Raw genomic sequence first — 16,401 nt, forward strand, 5'->3', positions numbered from 1 at the left:
AATCTCATAGCAAAGGTTCTGAATGCTTATGTAAATAAGGTATTTTTGTTTTTGTTTTTTATAAATTAGCAAAAATGCATAAAAACGTGTTTTTGCTTGGTCAATTTAGGGTATTGTGTGTAGATTGCTGAGGATTAAAAAAAAATGTAATCCATTTTAGAATAAGGCTGTTATGTAACAAAATTCGGAAAAAGTCAAGGGGTCTGAATACTTTCCGAAGGCACTGTACTTAGTCTGAGCCAAATGGCTACACAGGACATCTGAGACGGTGAGATGCGTGGCTGAGGCTACGGACCTGTCCGTGTCTGACTGCCTGTCAGACTTCCCTGTCTGCTACCATGATTCTCCCTCCACTGAGATCATTGATGCTCCCACCCTCCCTCAAATGCATCAATCATCCCCTTCATCCATTCCATTTTAAGGCTTCACAATGGAAATAAGTCAGACTTTTTTGTGTTATCCCTGTCATGTTTTTAAATGTATGTATTGTGTGTGGGTAAATGTTTTTTTTTACTGGCAAATAAAATCAATTAATAATCAATCATTACACAGTATGGTAAATCAACACACAAAAACCATTGTTTTGCTTATGTTGATATTTTGTTTAACAAAATAATATACTACATTGCAATAAAACATAAGCATTTTTAAAAAAAATCATATTTTTTTGTATTGGCTTGTATAGAAAAAGATAACTTTATACATAATTGAGAAATACTGGTCGCTGAGAAATATTATATACTTAGCCCACAAAAAAATAAAAAATAAGATGAAATATAAAAAAAATAAGATTTTCTAAAACCTTTTGACTAAAATAAACATCTCGAGGTTCCTTTCATAAACTTCTCAAACATGGAGCCATCAATGGTCAATAAAACATAAGCGCACAAAATAAATGTATTTTTCACTGATTATATCACGAAACGCACAAAAGTCATGATTATACATTTATGCTGTATTTACAAAGGCCAGTTCTTTCCAAAAGCACTGCAGAAAGTGGTGTAGAAAAAACAGGAAAGAGAAGGACACAAAGCAATCCAGGGCTTGTCTGTCTTGTACCAACGAACCAAGAGTTAGCAGATACTAGTCGTATTTGCTAAGTCTTTTAGTCCCGTAATTCGGATATATTACAATGCAGGAGGGAGAGGCCTCTAGGTTGCGGGCACCATATCCTTTATATAAGGTTCTCTGTTTAAGTATGTGGCCCAATAGACTAAGTTGAAGCTGCTAAACAGGACCGGGAACATAATCCTCGAAATCCTATCGATTTTGCTCACACTGTTGAAAGTCTTCTTTGGGTCTGCTTTGCCACCCACCTTGCCAACCGCCATGTTGGGGTCAGCAGCGCCGCCCTTGGCGATGGTGGACAACCCAGAGTCTTTGGTGATGTTGGGTGCATAGTTGGCCAACGCCACGGCGTACGCGTTGTTCTTCTTCATGGCGGAGGCCTTCTCTTTTTTCTGTGGAAAGAGCAAAAGTTAGGAGCTAGCAGTCATCAGTCACTTCCGGCTAGCATGTGTTCCAGACAGTCCTAGATGATGAATGCACCCAGGGGAGGTTCTTAATAATAATTAATGGGATCTGGGATAGGGTAATGCATCAATCTAAATGCAGAGAAGTGGCAGAATGAATGCCAGCCGGGTCTTGGATGTGCTGTCGAGCACCATACTGTCAACATTTTAGCAGGGAATTACTATGTGACTAGCCTGGTTGCCGTCTCTGTTCAGCTATTACATTCCACTCCTTGCCACTCCTGTCATTTGCCAATAAGACTGGCCTTTCTGCAATCGTCAAATATGAACATTCTATCATTAACGAGCTCGAGGAGATCAGAGGATTTGATCCTGATTCGATAACCCTCACAGCTGTCATCCAATCACAATGTTCATGCAAGTTAGACTGATAGGCAAACGTTCTAACTTAATTCATACATTTGATTGGAAACCTTCTTACATTGGGCATTCTGATGTTACATTTTATTGTAAACATAAACATTGGGCGAGGAGAGAACAGACGATTCGCCTTTGTTGCATTATTACCACCAGCCAATGTGATCACATCATACCAGAGAAGCTCTCGCCATTCAAACTTCTCTGCCAGTTCATTGTGAACACTATAAAGGTTCTTCTTTCCTCTAATATATATATATTTATTTATTTGAATTGCTCAAAATTAGTGACCAAAACTATATTGCTACTTCTGGGACACTCATTGGGCTAGGCTACTGGTTCAAGAGCTATAAGAGGAATAGAGAGAAGATGGAGAGAGAGAGAGGCCAGTGGAGATGCATGAACTGGCCAAGAAGAGAAAAGTGAAGACCGAGATGTGTAAATTAGAAGTTAATTCATAGGCTGGGCTATTAATCCACCATACGTATGTAAGCTTATATATTGGGTCTAGCCTAAACCTACTACATTGAATGTAGGTGACCACTACCTGTTCTATGCCAGTCAGAGACAAAACAATATTTTTGTCTGACGCACGTTTTGTGCCAATGAATTGAAGTTGAACATCGTCAAATGCGTTAGGTTTCATGACGTGGCCCTCTTTGCATATAGCCAGCACCAACTCTCTCTCTCTCACCACCTCTCTCTTCCCCCTGCACCCAGGCTCTGTTATCCCTCTCTCTATACCGCATGGCCGGGGGGAAGAGAGTCTCCTCAGGAATTTACAACCTGAGGTTCACAGTAGAACAAAGGAACTTCTTCTACCTCACAGAACTTGAGAACTGAACAATATCCATGTTTTGGAGACTGCGTAAACGGTCGGTGGAGAATCCAGCTACGACCGGTTCATTTTGTTTTATGATTGTGACCTCAGGAAAGACAATACAGCCACATTACCATAACTCTGTTTATACAGGAGCCTCCATTCTGAGGCTTGCATCTAATTATTGTATAAAATGAATGAGTAAAGATGAAACTATTTGTGAAATTATGTAATGTGATTTTAAACTGTTTAATGAAAGAGAATCCAATTCCCTTTAAAGTTGAACTAAATCATTGGCCCGCCCCATGAGCACAGACATTGATCTGGCGTCATGGGACAGCCCCTTTCTACTGTTACGAATATAACCCCCACCTGGAGGAATTCCCTTTAGACCAAGCGTACCTCGATTACCGAGAGGGCTAAGGTTTGAGTAGAGACCAAGTGTACCTCGATTACCGAGAGGGCTAAGGTTTGAGTAGAGACTATGCGTACCTCGATTACCGAGAGGACTAAGGTTTGAGTAGAGACCATGCGTACCTTCAGTATAAGCTAAGGTTGTAATGGTTGTTAAACTCTGAGACTATCGATACCGACAGAATAAGAGCAAATCTTCGATACTAATTACTAGTCTGCAGCTAGAATTTATGTCGACTGAATGCGAAGACCGACAACCGCCGAAACATCTATCTATAAGAACATTTCTGAATGTTACTCTGAAGTATCCATTCTAACCAAATAAGAACTTTCCAACAGAAAAGGACGATTCCAACAGAGATCACGATGACACACTGAGCGTAAATACAGTGGGGAGAACAAGTATTTGATACACTGACGATTTTGCAGGTTTTCCTACTTACAAAGCATGTAGAGGTCTGTAATTTTTATCATAGGTACAGTTCAACTGTGAGAGACGGAATCTAAAACAAAAATCCAGAAAATCACATTGCATGATTTTAAGTAATTAATATGCATTTTATTTATAAAAATTACAGACCTCTACATGCTTTGTAAGTAGGAAAACCTGCAAAATCGGCAGTGTATCAAATACTTGTTCTCCCCACTGTATATATATTGATTGCAATTATTCCCGAATGAGTGAGCGTTCATGTGCAAAGGATGAGCATTTCAATTATTATAATTATCAACTGTGTAGTGTCTTGTCTTTCGCGCCCTTCTCAATCCCTTTGTCTACCAAGCCGCCATACCGGTTTAGCCCACTAGGGCACATCCCCTATCATTTCCTTGTAACCATGCCTACTGTTTGTTTGCTTGTTATGCATTTCTGTGATATTTAGTTAGTTAGTAAATAAATGATTAAGACAATTGATGTATGGATGATTCATAGCAAAGACTGGGTTCATGCAGATAACCAACAATTTACGACATTTGGAATAAGACTAAACGTGAGGTAAAGAAGAATTCATTAATTAGAAGACTAATTGATCAGATGTTAAATATCTGAAAAGTTATATTAGGAAAATTATAACTTTGTAATCTGAAGATTTTCCTTGGTGCCCCGACTTCCTAGTTAATTACATTTGCATGATTAGTTTAATCACGTAATAATAATTACAGAGAATTGATTTGATAAAATAATAGTCTTCACTTTAATAATGCCAAAGACACGACACAGGTCATGGAAGAACTGGGACATTTTCAGCTTACAGGAATTGTGTATAGATCCTTGCAACATGGGGCTGTGCATTATCATGCTGAAACATGAGGTGATGGCGGCGGATGAATGGCATGACAATGGGCCTCAGGATCTCGTCACGGTATCTCTGTGCATTCAAATTGTTATCGCTAAAATGCAATTGTGTTCGTTGTCCGTAGCTTATGGCTGCCCATAGCTTAACTCACCATTCATCCGTGAATAGCACACTTCTCCAGCATGCCAGTGGCCATCACAGGTGAGCATTTGCCCACTGAAGTCGGTTACGACGCTGAACTGCTGTCAGTTCAAGACCCTGGTGAGGACGACGAGCACGCAGATTAGCTTCCCTGAGACAGTTTCTGACAGTTTGTCCAGACATTTTTCGGTTGGCAAACCCACAGTTTCATCAGCTGTCCGGGTGGCTGGTCTCAGACGATCCCGCAGGTGAAGAAGCCGGATGTGGAGGTCCTGGGCTGGTGTGGTTACATGGGGTCTGCGGTTGTGAGGCCGATTGGACGTACTGCCAGATTCTCTAAAACAACGCTGGAGGCGGCTTATGGTAGAGACATTAATATTAAATTCTCTGGCAACAGCTCTGGTGGACATTCCTGCAGTCAGCATGCCAATTGCACACCCCCTCAAAACTTGAGACATCTGTGGCATTGTGTTGTGTGATGAAACTGCACATTAAAGAGTGGCCTTTTATTGTCCCCAGCACAAGGTGCACCTGTGCAATGATCATGCTGTTTAATCAGCTTCTTGATATGCCACACCTGTCAGGTGGATGGATTATCTTGGCAAAGGAGAAATGTTCACTAACAGGGATGTGCATATTTTTTAGGGCTGTCCCCAATAACAACACAAATCTTGGTTGAAATGTTTAACTTATTTTTACATATATAGACAGACACACCCTATGTGTTTGAATAAAACCAACTACATATACACTGAGCTTGTTTGATGCTTGAAGCACACTGTTTGATGAAATAATTAAGACACAAATGACTCAAGAAAGAGCCCGATGTCGCAGCCGGCCGTGACCGGTAGACCCATGCGGCGGCGCACAATTGACCCAGCATCGTCCGGGTTAGGGGAGGGTTTGGCCGGCCAGGATGTCCTTGTCCCATCGCACTCTAGCAACTCCTGTGGCGGGCTGGGCACATGCATGCTTACACGGTCGCCAGGTGTACAGTGTTTCCTCCGACACGTTGTTGCGGCTGGCTTCTGGGTTAAGCGAGCATTGTGTCAAGAAGCAATGTGGCTTGGCATGGTTGCGTTTCGGAGGACGTACGGCTCTTGACCTTCGCCTCTCCCGAGTCCGTACGGGAGTTGCAGTGATGGGACAAGACTGTAACTACCAATTGGATATCATGAAAATTGGGGAGAATAAGGGGTAAAAAATAAGAGCCCAATGGTCACACTGTGTTTACAAAAATTACAGCAAGTGCATGTGTGTCATGTTGTCTCGATCTCCACCCTACTGCAGCGAAAAGGCCCCACAGCACAGCAAGTGTTTTATTGCGCTGTCTGCGATGAAGCTGCAACATAATTTCATCCATTTAGTTTCTTACTTGTTTCTGACTGAAAAACCAAAATCCCTAATTTGTTTAGGGAAAACATTCCCTATTCCCCCAACCCTTGCTCTCTCTACGTGAAACATTGTACGCATGTGACCAATAGGGCCTGACCTATAGCATATGATATTCACATCAATAAATTGGTTATGACAAACTAGCCTATATATTGAAATATAGGACAAAGGTGCTCTTGGGCCTACAGCTCAATGGTGGTTATACAAGGATACCATACAAAGCCTACTTATGATAACGACATTACTTATTGGTATAATGATGATCATAATAATAATTGTAATAATGACAAAATAAGGAGATCAAGAAAAAGTAGGGTATAGGGTTGGTGGGTTGCTTGAGGGTTGGTGCTCACGGAATCAGCAAGCTATTAAACACTCAAACAGGCAACAGAAGCAAGATCTGCCTTATTTCTGTAGATATATATGGATGATTTATAAGTCCAGGCACATTTAACAGTTAGGCTATTGATTACAGACCTTATTAAGTTGGGGCTTGCTCTCTCCTCAATTTTCTTAGGCTAAGCCCTATTCGCATGGGACTAGTATTACTAGAGAACGTTGGTTATGTATTTATTACCCCAGACGTCCGTTAATCCAAGAGGACGATTCGGACGGAATTCGTTTTTTTACAAACAGCCTCCTATAATTCTTTCTACGGAAGCCTGGAGGTTTTTTTCTAGCCGTGAAAATATTTTAACAAGTCCAGGCGATAGCAGGGCTACACGGATAACTTGAATTTGGTTCCCAGGTTTCTAAACCATACCATCCATCTTTGGTATCGTGTAGCCATAATATTTGAATTGAGGAAGTGTGATCATAATCATTAGGATATTTTAGCAATCCGTAGTATACGTCCCAAATGCCTCCCAACCTTCAGATGTGAGCTAAACAGTGCACTTGCATTTGAGATGCGTTTTAAGGCTATTGATGCGCAAGTGTATGCTGTTTGCAATCTATAAACAGCAAGGGGTTACATTAAATAGGCGCAACATTTTTTACTGATGCATTTGGCAATATTCAATTCACAACCACAAAATATATGAACAAAAACGTTCACTGTGAAAGTTGATACATCTAGGCCCTTCATAGGCTATGCGCAGCACTTCGTTCAATTTATCGAATCAGTTATTGTTTTCTTGCTCAAACCATGTGCATCACCTCTCAAACTCCAATATTTCTCTCAAAACACATGGATGTCGATTCGCACGGTACTAGTATTATCAGAGGACCTTGGAGTTCGCCCCCAAAAATTTAGGTTATTCTGCCTGTAATTGTTACTCTCCTGCCATGTACAAATGACCGACATGGCAGATTCGGACGTGACTAAAATGACAGACGTGGTGTTTTGAGCTTGTGCACATAATTGCATTACCTGACCACCCCCACTAAATCAAATCCCGCCCGAATAGGGGTTAAAGCACGGGCTGTTCCCTCGTCTCTACTGCTGTTGCCTCTGTCACATTGTTGCCTCAATCCCAATATACTGGTTAATTTTGCTATTATGCACATAGCAACAGGGAAAGGCGCCAATTCTACGGCGCACGGAAGACTATGTTTCAGAACCGCGGACAGCGACCGTATCCAACGCGGGACAAAGCGTATTTGTTAAAAAATAATATTAGATTTATTAGTGTTGCACCATTATTTTTTACATAATACAACCATATACAATTTCAGTATCACATGTTTTAGAGTGATGACAGTGCCATCCCCGTGGCCTCCGCAATGGATTAGTCCACGGAGACAGGTGCGAATCAGACAGGCGTCTTGGGCACCATACATTTTTTTTATAATAATTGCGACTGCTCAACTAAAGAAATCTCGGTTGACCAACAGCCTATCGACCGGTGGACTAAATACGGTCAGCCCTAATTTGTTTACATCCCTTTTAGTGAGCAATGCTCCTTTGCCAAGATAACCCATCCATCTGACAGGTGTGGCATATCAAGAATCTGATTAAACCGCATTATCATTACACAGGTGCACCTTGTGTTCGGGACAATAAAAGGCCAATCTAAAATGTGCAGTTTTGTCACACAACACAATGCCACATATGTCGCAAGTTTAGAGGAAGCGTCCAATTGGCATGCTGACTTGCAGGAATGTACACCAGAGCTGTTGCCAGATATTTTAACATTCATTTTTCTACCATAAGTCACCTCCAACCCTGAGTGGCACAGCGGTCTAAGGCACTGCATCTCAGTGCTAGAGGCATCACTACAGACCCTGGTTTGATTCCAGGCTGTATCTCAACCGGCCGTGATTGGGAGTCCCATAGGGCGGCTCACAATTGGCCCAGCATCGTCCGGGTTAGGGTTTGGCCGGGGTAGGCTGTCATTGTCAATAAGAATGTGTTCTTAACTGACTTGCCTAGTTAAATAAAGCTTAAATTAAAAAAAAGTTGTGAGCCAACCGGCCTCACAACTACAGACCACATGTACAGTTGAAGTTGGAAGTTTACATACTCTTTAGCCAAATACATTTAAACTCAGTTTTTCACAATCCCTGACATTTAATCCCAGTAAAAATTCCCTGTCTTAGGTCAGTTAGGATCACCAATTTATTTTAAGAATGTGAAATGTCAGAATAATAGTAGAGAGAATGATTTATTTCAGCTTTCATTTCTTTCATCACATTCCCAGTGGGTCAGAAGTTTACATACTCTCAATTAGTATTTAGTAGCAATGCCTTTAAATTGTTTAACTTGGGTCAAATGTTTCGGGTAGCCTTCCACTAGCTTCCCACAATAGGTTGGGTGAATTGTGGCCCATTCCTCCTGACAGAGCTGGTGTAACTGAGTCAGGTTTTTAGGCCTCCTTGCTCGCACACACTTTTTCAGTTCTGCCCACAAATGTTCTATAGAATTGAGGTCAGGGCTTTGTGATGGCCACTCCAATACCTTGACTTTATTGTCCTTAAGCAATTTTGCCACAACTTTGGAAGTATGCTTTTGGTCATTGTCCATTTGGAAGACCCATTTGCGACCAAGCTCTAACTTTCTGACTGATGTCTTGAGATATTGGTTCAATATATCCACATCATTTTGCCAGCTCATGATGCCATCTATTTTGTGAAGTGCACCAGTCCCTCCTGCAGCAAAGCACTCCCACAACATGATGCTGCCACCCCTGTGCTTCATGGTTGGGATGGTGTTCTTCGGCTTGCAAGCCTCCCCCTTTTTCCTCCAAACATAACGATGGTCATTATGGTCAAACAGTTCTATTTTTGTTTCATCAGACCGGAGGACATTTCTCCAAAAAGTATGATATTTGTCCCCATGTGTAGTTGCAAACCGTAGTCTGGCTTTTTTATGGCGGTTTTGGAGCAGTGGCTTCTTCCTTGCTGAGTGGCCTTTCAGGTTGAGTCTATATAGGACTCGTTTTACTGTGGATATAGATACTTTTGTACCCGTTTCCTCCAGCATCTTCACAAGGTCCTTTGCTGTTGTTCTGGGATTGATTTGCACTTTTCGCACCAAAGTACGTTCATCTCTAGGAGACAGAAAACATCTCCTTCCTGAGCGGTATGACGGCTGCGTGGTCCCATGGTGTTTATACTTGCGTACTATTGTTTGTGCAGATGAATGTGGTACCTTCAGGCGTTTGGAAATTGCTCCCAAGGATGAACCAGACTTGTGGAGGTCTACCATTTTTTTTGCTGAGGCTAGGTTGATTTCTTTTGATTTTCCCATGATGTCAAGCAGAGGGGGACTGAGTTTGAAGGTAGGCCTTGAAATACATCCACAGTGAATTATAAGTGAAATAATCTGTCTGTAAACAATTGTTGGAAAAATTACTTGTGTCCTGCACAAAGTAGATGTCCTAACCGAATTGCCAAAACTATAGTTTGTTAACAAGAAATGTGTGGAGTGGTTGAAAAACTAGTTTTAATGACTCCAACCTAAGTGTGTGTAAACTTCCAACTTCAACTGTATGGTGTTGTGTGGGCGAGCGGTTTGTTGATGTCGACGTTGTGAACAGAGTGCCCCATGGTGGCGTTGGGGCAGGCATAAGCTACGGACAACAAACAGAATTGCATTTTATCGATGGCAATTTGAATGCACAACAATACCGTGATGAGATCCTGAGGCCCATTTTTTTGTTGTTATCTGTGACCAACAGATGCATATTGTCACGACTTCCGCCGAAGTCAGCTCCTCTCCTTGTTCGGGCGGCGTTCGGCGGTCAACGTCACCGGCTTTCTAGCCATCGCGCTCCATTTTTCATTTTCCATTTGTTTTGTCTTGTTCCCTGCACACCTGGTTTTCATTCCCAATCACACTACATATATTTATTCCTCTGTTCCCCCTTATGTCTTTGCGTGAAATTGTTTGTGTGTTACGTGTTTTTGTACGCACTAGGCTAGCGTTCGGTTTTCCGTGTTATTACACAAAGCTTGTTTGTATTGCTATACATTTGATGTTTTGTGACTGTTTTGCGTGTTTTACACTTTGCCTTGATGGCTGGAGGTTTTTGACGCAGCTGCGTCCGTCTGTATCTCTCTCCTGCCGAAATAAAGTGTGCCCCTGTTCACAATTCTCTGCTCTCCTGCACCTGACTTCACCACAAGTACGCACAAGCCCAAGAATTTCACACCCACCATGGAGTCAGCAGGAGCAGGTACCCCGGTCAGAGGAGTCGAGGAGCACGTGGCAATGCTGCATCATCTCGGTGCCATGATGGATCACGTTGTCCAGACCATGGACTGCTGGGAGAGACAGGAAGTCTCGACCGCCTCGACCAGCGCAACCGGGGTTACCTCTACCCGTCCCGTCCGGATCCAGTTCCAGTGGGATGCATCTCTCCCTTTCCAGGGAGTATGATTGGACGGCAGCATAGTGCAAGGGGTTCCTTTTACAACTGGACTTATACCTGGCCACCGTTCGGGAAGGGAGAGAGTGTCCGCCCTCGTCTCATGCCTCTCAGGGAGAGCTCTGGAGTGGGCAAACGCCATATGGGGAGAAGGAGACACGGCGTTGGACCACTTCGAGGAGTTCACCCGCCGCTTCCCGGGCCATCTTTGACCATCCGCCCGAAGGAAGAGCGGCGGGGGAACGGCTCTTCCATTTGAGGCAGGGGACGAGGAGCGCACAGGTGTTCGCGCTGGAATTCCGGACCTTGGCCGCCGGACCAGGATGAAACGAAAAGGGCCCTCATCGACCACTATCGATGCAGCCTGTGCGAGGATGTCCGACGGGAGTTGGCCTGCAGGGATGCCACCATCATCTTTGACCAACTGGGTGATCTGTCCATCCGGTTGGATAACCTGCAGGTCACCCGTGGACGTCCAGAGGGGGCTCTGTCAGTTCCATCTTCCAGCACTCCCGCTCCGGTGCCCATGGAGCTGGGAGAGGCTGCGCGTAGGAAGGCTGGAGGAGGGGCCTTCACGTGCACCATCTGTGGCCGCAGAGGGCACACTGCCAGTCGGTGCCGGGTTGGTCCCTCTCGGATTCGAGGCAGCAGGCAGGGCACTCTGGTGTCACCCCAGGTGAGTCTGCACCACTCTCATCCAGAGTCCTCTGTTGTCCACCTGTTTGTACCTGTTTGTTTCCCTGAGTTCTCCCGGCATTCCCAGCATAAGGCGCTCGTCGATACAGGCGCAGCTGGGAATTTTATCGACAGAGCGTTAGCCCTTAGTTTAGGGATCCCCATTATTCCTGTGGTTAGACCTTTCCCGGTTCACGCTCTGGATAGTGGACCATTAGGGTCCAGGCTAATCAGGGAAGCCACCATCTCCCTGGCCATGGAGACGCAAGGGGGTCACGAGGAGAGAATCAGTCTCTTTCTCATTGACTCTCCTGCGTTTCCCGTGGTACTAGGCCTTTCCTGAGTGCTCGGGGAGGTGTGTAGGGGTTTCCGTTGGTGCTACCATGGTGGAAAGTCCAGACCAGGTCTCCACCGTGCGCATCCCCCCAGAATAATGCAGATTTGGCTTTCGCTTTCTGTAAAAAGAAGGCGACTCAATTACCACCCCATCAACGGGGGGATTGTGCAATAAATCTCTTGGTAGACGCTGCACTTCCCAAGAGTCACGTGTATCCCCTGTCGCAAGCGGAGACGGCGGCTATGGAGACATATGTCTCTGAATCCCTGCGTCAGGGGTACATTCGGTCCTCCACTTCACCCGCCTCCTCGAGTTTATTTTTTGTGAAGAAGAAGGATGGAGGTCTGCGCCCGTGCATTGACTATCGAGGTCTCAATCAAATCACGGTGAGGTACAGTTAACCGCTACCTCTTATCGCCACGGCGATTGAATCAATGCACGGGGCGCGCTTCTTCACTAAACTGGATCTCAGGAGTGCGTACAATCTGGTGCGTATCCGGGAGGGAGACGAGTGGAAGACGAGTGGAAGACGGCGTTTAGTATCACCTCAGGCATGATGACGGCGTTGAGTACCTCATCATGCCGTACGGGTTGATGAATGCTCCATCAGTCTTCCAATCCTTTGTAGACGAGATTTTCAGGGACCTGCACGGGCAGGGTGTAGTGGTGTATATTGATGACATTCTGATATACTCCGCTACACGTGCCGAACATGTTTCCTTGGTGCGCAAGGTACTTGGACGACTGTTGGAGCATGACCTGTACGTCAAGGCTGAGAAATGCCTGTTCTTTCAGCAGGCCGTCTCATTCCTAGGGTATCGCATTTCCACATCAGGGGTGGAGATGGAGAGTGACCGCATTGCAGCCGTGCGTAATTGGCCGACTCCCACCACGGTTAAGGAGGTGCAGCGATTTTTAGGGTTTGCCAATTACTACCGGAGATTTATCCGGAGTTTTGGCCAGGTGGCTGCTCCCATTACCTCACTGCTGAAGGGGGGTCCAGTACGTCTGCAGTGGTCGGTTGAGGCGGACAGGGCTTTTGGGCACCTAAGAGCTCTGTTTACCTCGGCTCCTGTGCTGGCCCATCCGGATCCCTCTTTGGCATTCATAGTGGAGATGGGTGCGTCCGATGCTGGGATTGGAGCCGTGCTCTCTCAGCGCTCGAGCACGCCACCAAAGATCCGCCCCTGTGCTTTCTTCTCGAAGAAGCTCAGCCCGGCAGAGCGGAACTATGATATGGGGGACCGGGAGCTGTTGGCTGTGGTTAAGGCTTTGAAGGCGTGGAGACATTGGCTTGAGGGGGCTAAACGCCCTTTCCTCATCTGGACTGACCACCACAACCTGGAGTACATCCGGGCAGCGAGGAGACTGAATCCTCGTCAGGCAAGGTGGGCCATGTTCTTTTTTGTACTACAGACCAGTTTCCCAGAATGTGAAGGCAGATGCACTGTCCTGGCTGTATGACACAGAGGAGCGGCCCATGGATCAGACTCCCATTCTCCCAGCCTCCTGCCTGGTAGCGCCGGTCGCGTGGGAGCTGGGCCCGGACATTGAGCAGGCGTTGCGTACAGAGCCCGCTCCACTCCAGTGTCCCGTCGGGCGTCGGTACATTCCGTCTGCTGTCCGTGACCAGTTGATCTATTGGGCCCACACATCTCCCTCCTCTGGTCATCCGGGGATCGGTCGGACGGTGCGCTGTCTAACTGGGAAGTACTGGTGGCCCACCTTGGCTAAGGACGTGAGGGTTTATGTTTCCTCCTGCTAGGTGTGCGCCCAGTGTAAGGCTCCCAGGCACCTGCCCAAGGGTAAGCTACATCCCTTACCCATTCCACAACGGCCTTGGTCACACCTGTCGGTGGATTTCCTGATGGATCTTCCTCCTTCACAGGGAAACACCACAATCCTGGTCGTTGTGGATAGTTTTTCTAAGTCCTGTTGTCTCCTCCCTCTGCCCGGTCTCCCTACAGCCCTACAAACCGCGGAGGCCCTGTTTACAAACGTCTTCCGGCACTACGGGGTGCCTGAGGATATAGTGTCTGATCGAGGTCCCCAGTTCACGTCGAGAGACTGGAGGGCGTTCATGGAACGTCTGGGGGTCTCGATCAGCCTCACCTCGGGTTTTCACCCCAAGAGTAATGGGCAGGTGGAGAGAGCGAACCAGGATGTGGGCAGGTTTCTGCAGTCCTATTGCCAGGACCGGCCGGGGGAGTGGGTGGCGTTCGTGCCCTCACTCCGCCACTCTTCCACTAACCTCTCCCCCTTTCAGTCTGTATTGCGGTACCAGCCAGTTCTGGCACCGTGGCATCAGAGTCAGATCGAGGCTCCTGCGGTGGACGATTGGTTCAGGCGCTTGGAGGAGACATGGAAAGCCACCCATGGTCACCTTCAGCGGGCCGCGCTGCGCCAAAAGACCAGCGCGTACCGTCACTGCAGTGAGGCGGGGGACCGGGTCTGGCTCTCGACCCGAAACCTGCCCCTCCGCCTGCCCTGCCGGAAGCTGCGTCCGCGGTTTGTGGGGCCATTCAAAGTCCTGAGGAGAGTGAACGAGGTATGTTACAGTTTACAGCTTCCCCCTGATGACCATATTAACCCCTCGTTCCATGTGTCTCTCCTCAGGCCGGTGGTGGTTGGTCCACTCCAGGAGTCTAAGGTGCTGGAGGTTCCTCCGCCTCCTCTGGACATCGAGGGGGCCCCAGCGTACTCCGTCCGTTCCATCCTAGACTCAAGGCGTCGGGCAGGGGGCCTTCAGTACCCCGTGGAGTGGGAGGGGTACGGTCCGGAGGAGAGGCGCTGGGTTCCGGTGGCGGATGTGTTGGACCCTGAACTTCTACGGGAGTTCCACTGTCGCCGGCCGGATCGCCCTGTGCCTCGACCTCCAGGTCGTCCCCGAGGCCGGTGTCAGCGCGCGGCTCAGGGGGGAGGGGGGTACTGTCACGACTTCTGCCGAAGTCGGCTCCTCTCCTTGTTCGGGCGGCGTTCGGCGGTCAACGTCACCGGCTTTCTAGCCATTGCCACTCCATTTTTCAGTTAGCCATTTGTTTTGTCTTGTTCCCTGCACACCTGGTTTTCATTCCCAATCACACTACATGTATTTATTCCTCTGTTCCCCCTCATGTCTTTGTCTGAAATAGTTTGTGTGTTACGTGTTTTTGTACGCACTAGGCTAGCGTTCGGTTTTCCGTGTTATTACACGTATTGCTATACATTTGATGTTTTGTGACTGTTTTGCGCGTTTTACTCTTTGCCTTGTTGGCCTGAGGTTTTTGACGCAGCTGCGTCCGTCTGTATCTCTCTCCTGACGAAATAAAGTGTGCCCCTGTTCACAATTCTCTGCTCTCCTGCACCTGACTTCACCGCAAGTACGCACAAGCCTGACACATATCTGTATTCCCAATCGTGAAATCCATAGATTAGGCCCTAATGAATTCATTTCAATTGACTGATTTCCTCATATGAACTGTAACTCAGTAAAATCAATTAAATTGTTTAGGGCTGACCCCAATTAGTCGACTGGTCGATTGTTTGGTCATTAGGCTGTTGGTCAACAAAGATTGTTTTAGTCGAGCAGTAACAAAAAAATATATATTTGCGCCCATCTCAGTAAACTAATTCATTGCTGAGGGGTAGACTAAAAGCCAATTTATGCCTGATTCTAAAATGTGGTCGCAGGCTCCATATGGAGGGTGTGACGCAATTGCCAAATCAACCTCTGTACCTCATCGCCATGTGCCTCCCAAATGTTGTAACAATGCGGAGGGCTCTGTATGATTGTTTGACGTTAGGTGGAGGCGGTACATCCTGTATAAACACAAACTCACTTCCTTGACAACAGCCCTGCACTGCTCCACGAAGCTCAAGGAGTATGAATGCCCTGACTTCTGCTGAGGCCATATCACCATAAATGCTGCATGGCCAATGCAGACGTCGGATTGACCGTGCACCCAGATGCACAACGCACTTCTCTCTCCAGAATCCACTGTCTCCTGACAATTTGTGCACATTCACTGTTTTATAACTTAATTGTGTGAATTGTTTGTGTTTGATTGTTAGTGTATATCAATTTCCCATTACATATATCACCAGTAGTACATTTACCATTAATTCCTATCATTTCTAATGTACAATGTTTGTTACTTTGGTTACGGTTATTTATTTTAATACATTCAATATTATTATTCCAGTTTTCCTGTTCTCATTGTCTGAGTGCACACATTGTTTGCAGAGTGCACAACCTATACTACAGTTGTGAAAAACAAGTTTTAGTTTATTTAATTCCATTTACGAGTTCTGTCAATTTAGTCATTGTCTTTAGTTTGGAGCGCTCCTGTCAATGTTGAGTAAGGACACACATGCATAGAGGTAGACCTATAGGCTACCTGGCCTGCTCGCAAATGTAGACATATAAATGTGTTCATTTGGGGATCTGGTAGTATGTCTGATTGGCTTAACGCACCACCACTAATGACCTGTGGAGGTTCTCAAAGTAATGTTTTCTTCACCTCAAACAGCAAGCATACAACATCTGTTTTTACGCAAGGGAAATTTCAGTGATTGGACAAGACGAACTACCAATTAGGGGAAAAAAGGGGTAAAAGTACAATAATTTTTTTTAAATAAATGGTAA

The 16,401-nt window shown here is 45.9% G+C and overlaps 1 protein-coding gene across 1 annotated transcript in view; it reads right to left on the minus strand.

The window, feature by feature from the left end:
* Window positions 1-581: 581 nt before the first annotated feature.
* The window catches only part of LOC139581144 (gamma-aminobutyric acid receptor subunit alpha-2-like), a 62,798-nt gene continuing 46,978 nt past the window's right edge, over window positions 582-16,401 (minus strand). The window contains exon 10 of the mRNA XM_071410605.1: window positions 582-1,460. Coding sequence (XP_071266706.1) covers window positions 1,152-1,460 — 309 coding nt within the window. The 3' untranslated portion in view covers window positions 582-1,151. The remainder of the gene's footprint in view (window positions 1,461-16,401) is intronic.

This window comes from Salvelinus alpinus, chromosome 7 (assembly GCF_045679555.1).
Source record: "Salvelinus alpinus chromosome 7, SLU_Salpinus.1, whole genome shotgun sequence".
Lineage (NCBI taxonomy): Eukaryota > Metazoa > Chordata > Actinopteri > Salmoniformes > Salmonidae > Salvelinus > Salvelinus alpinus.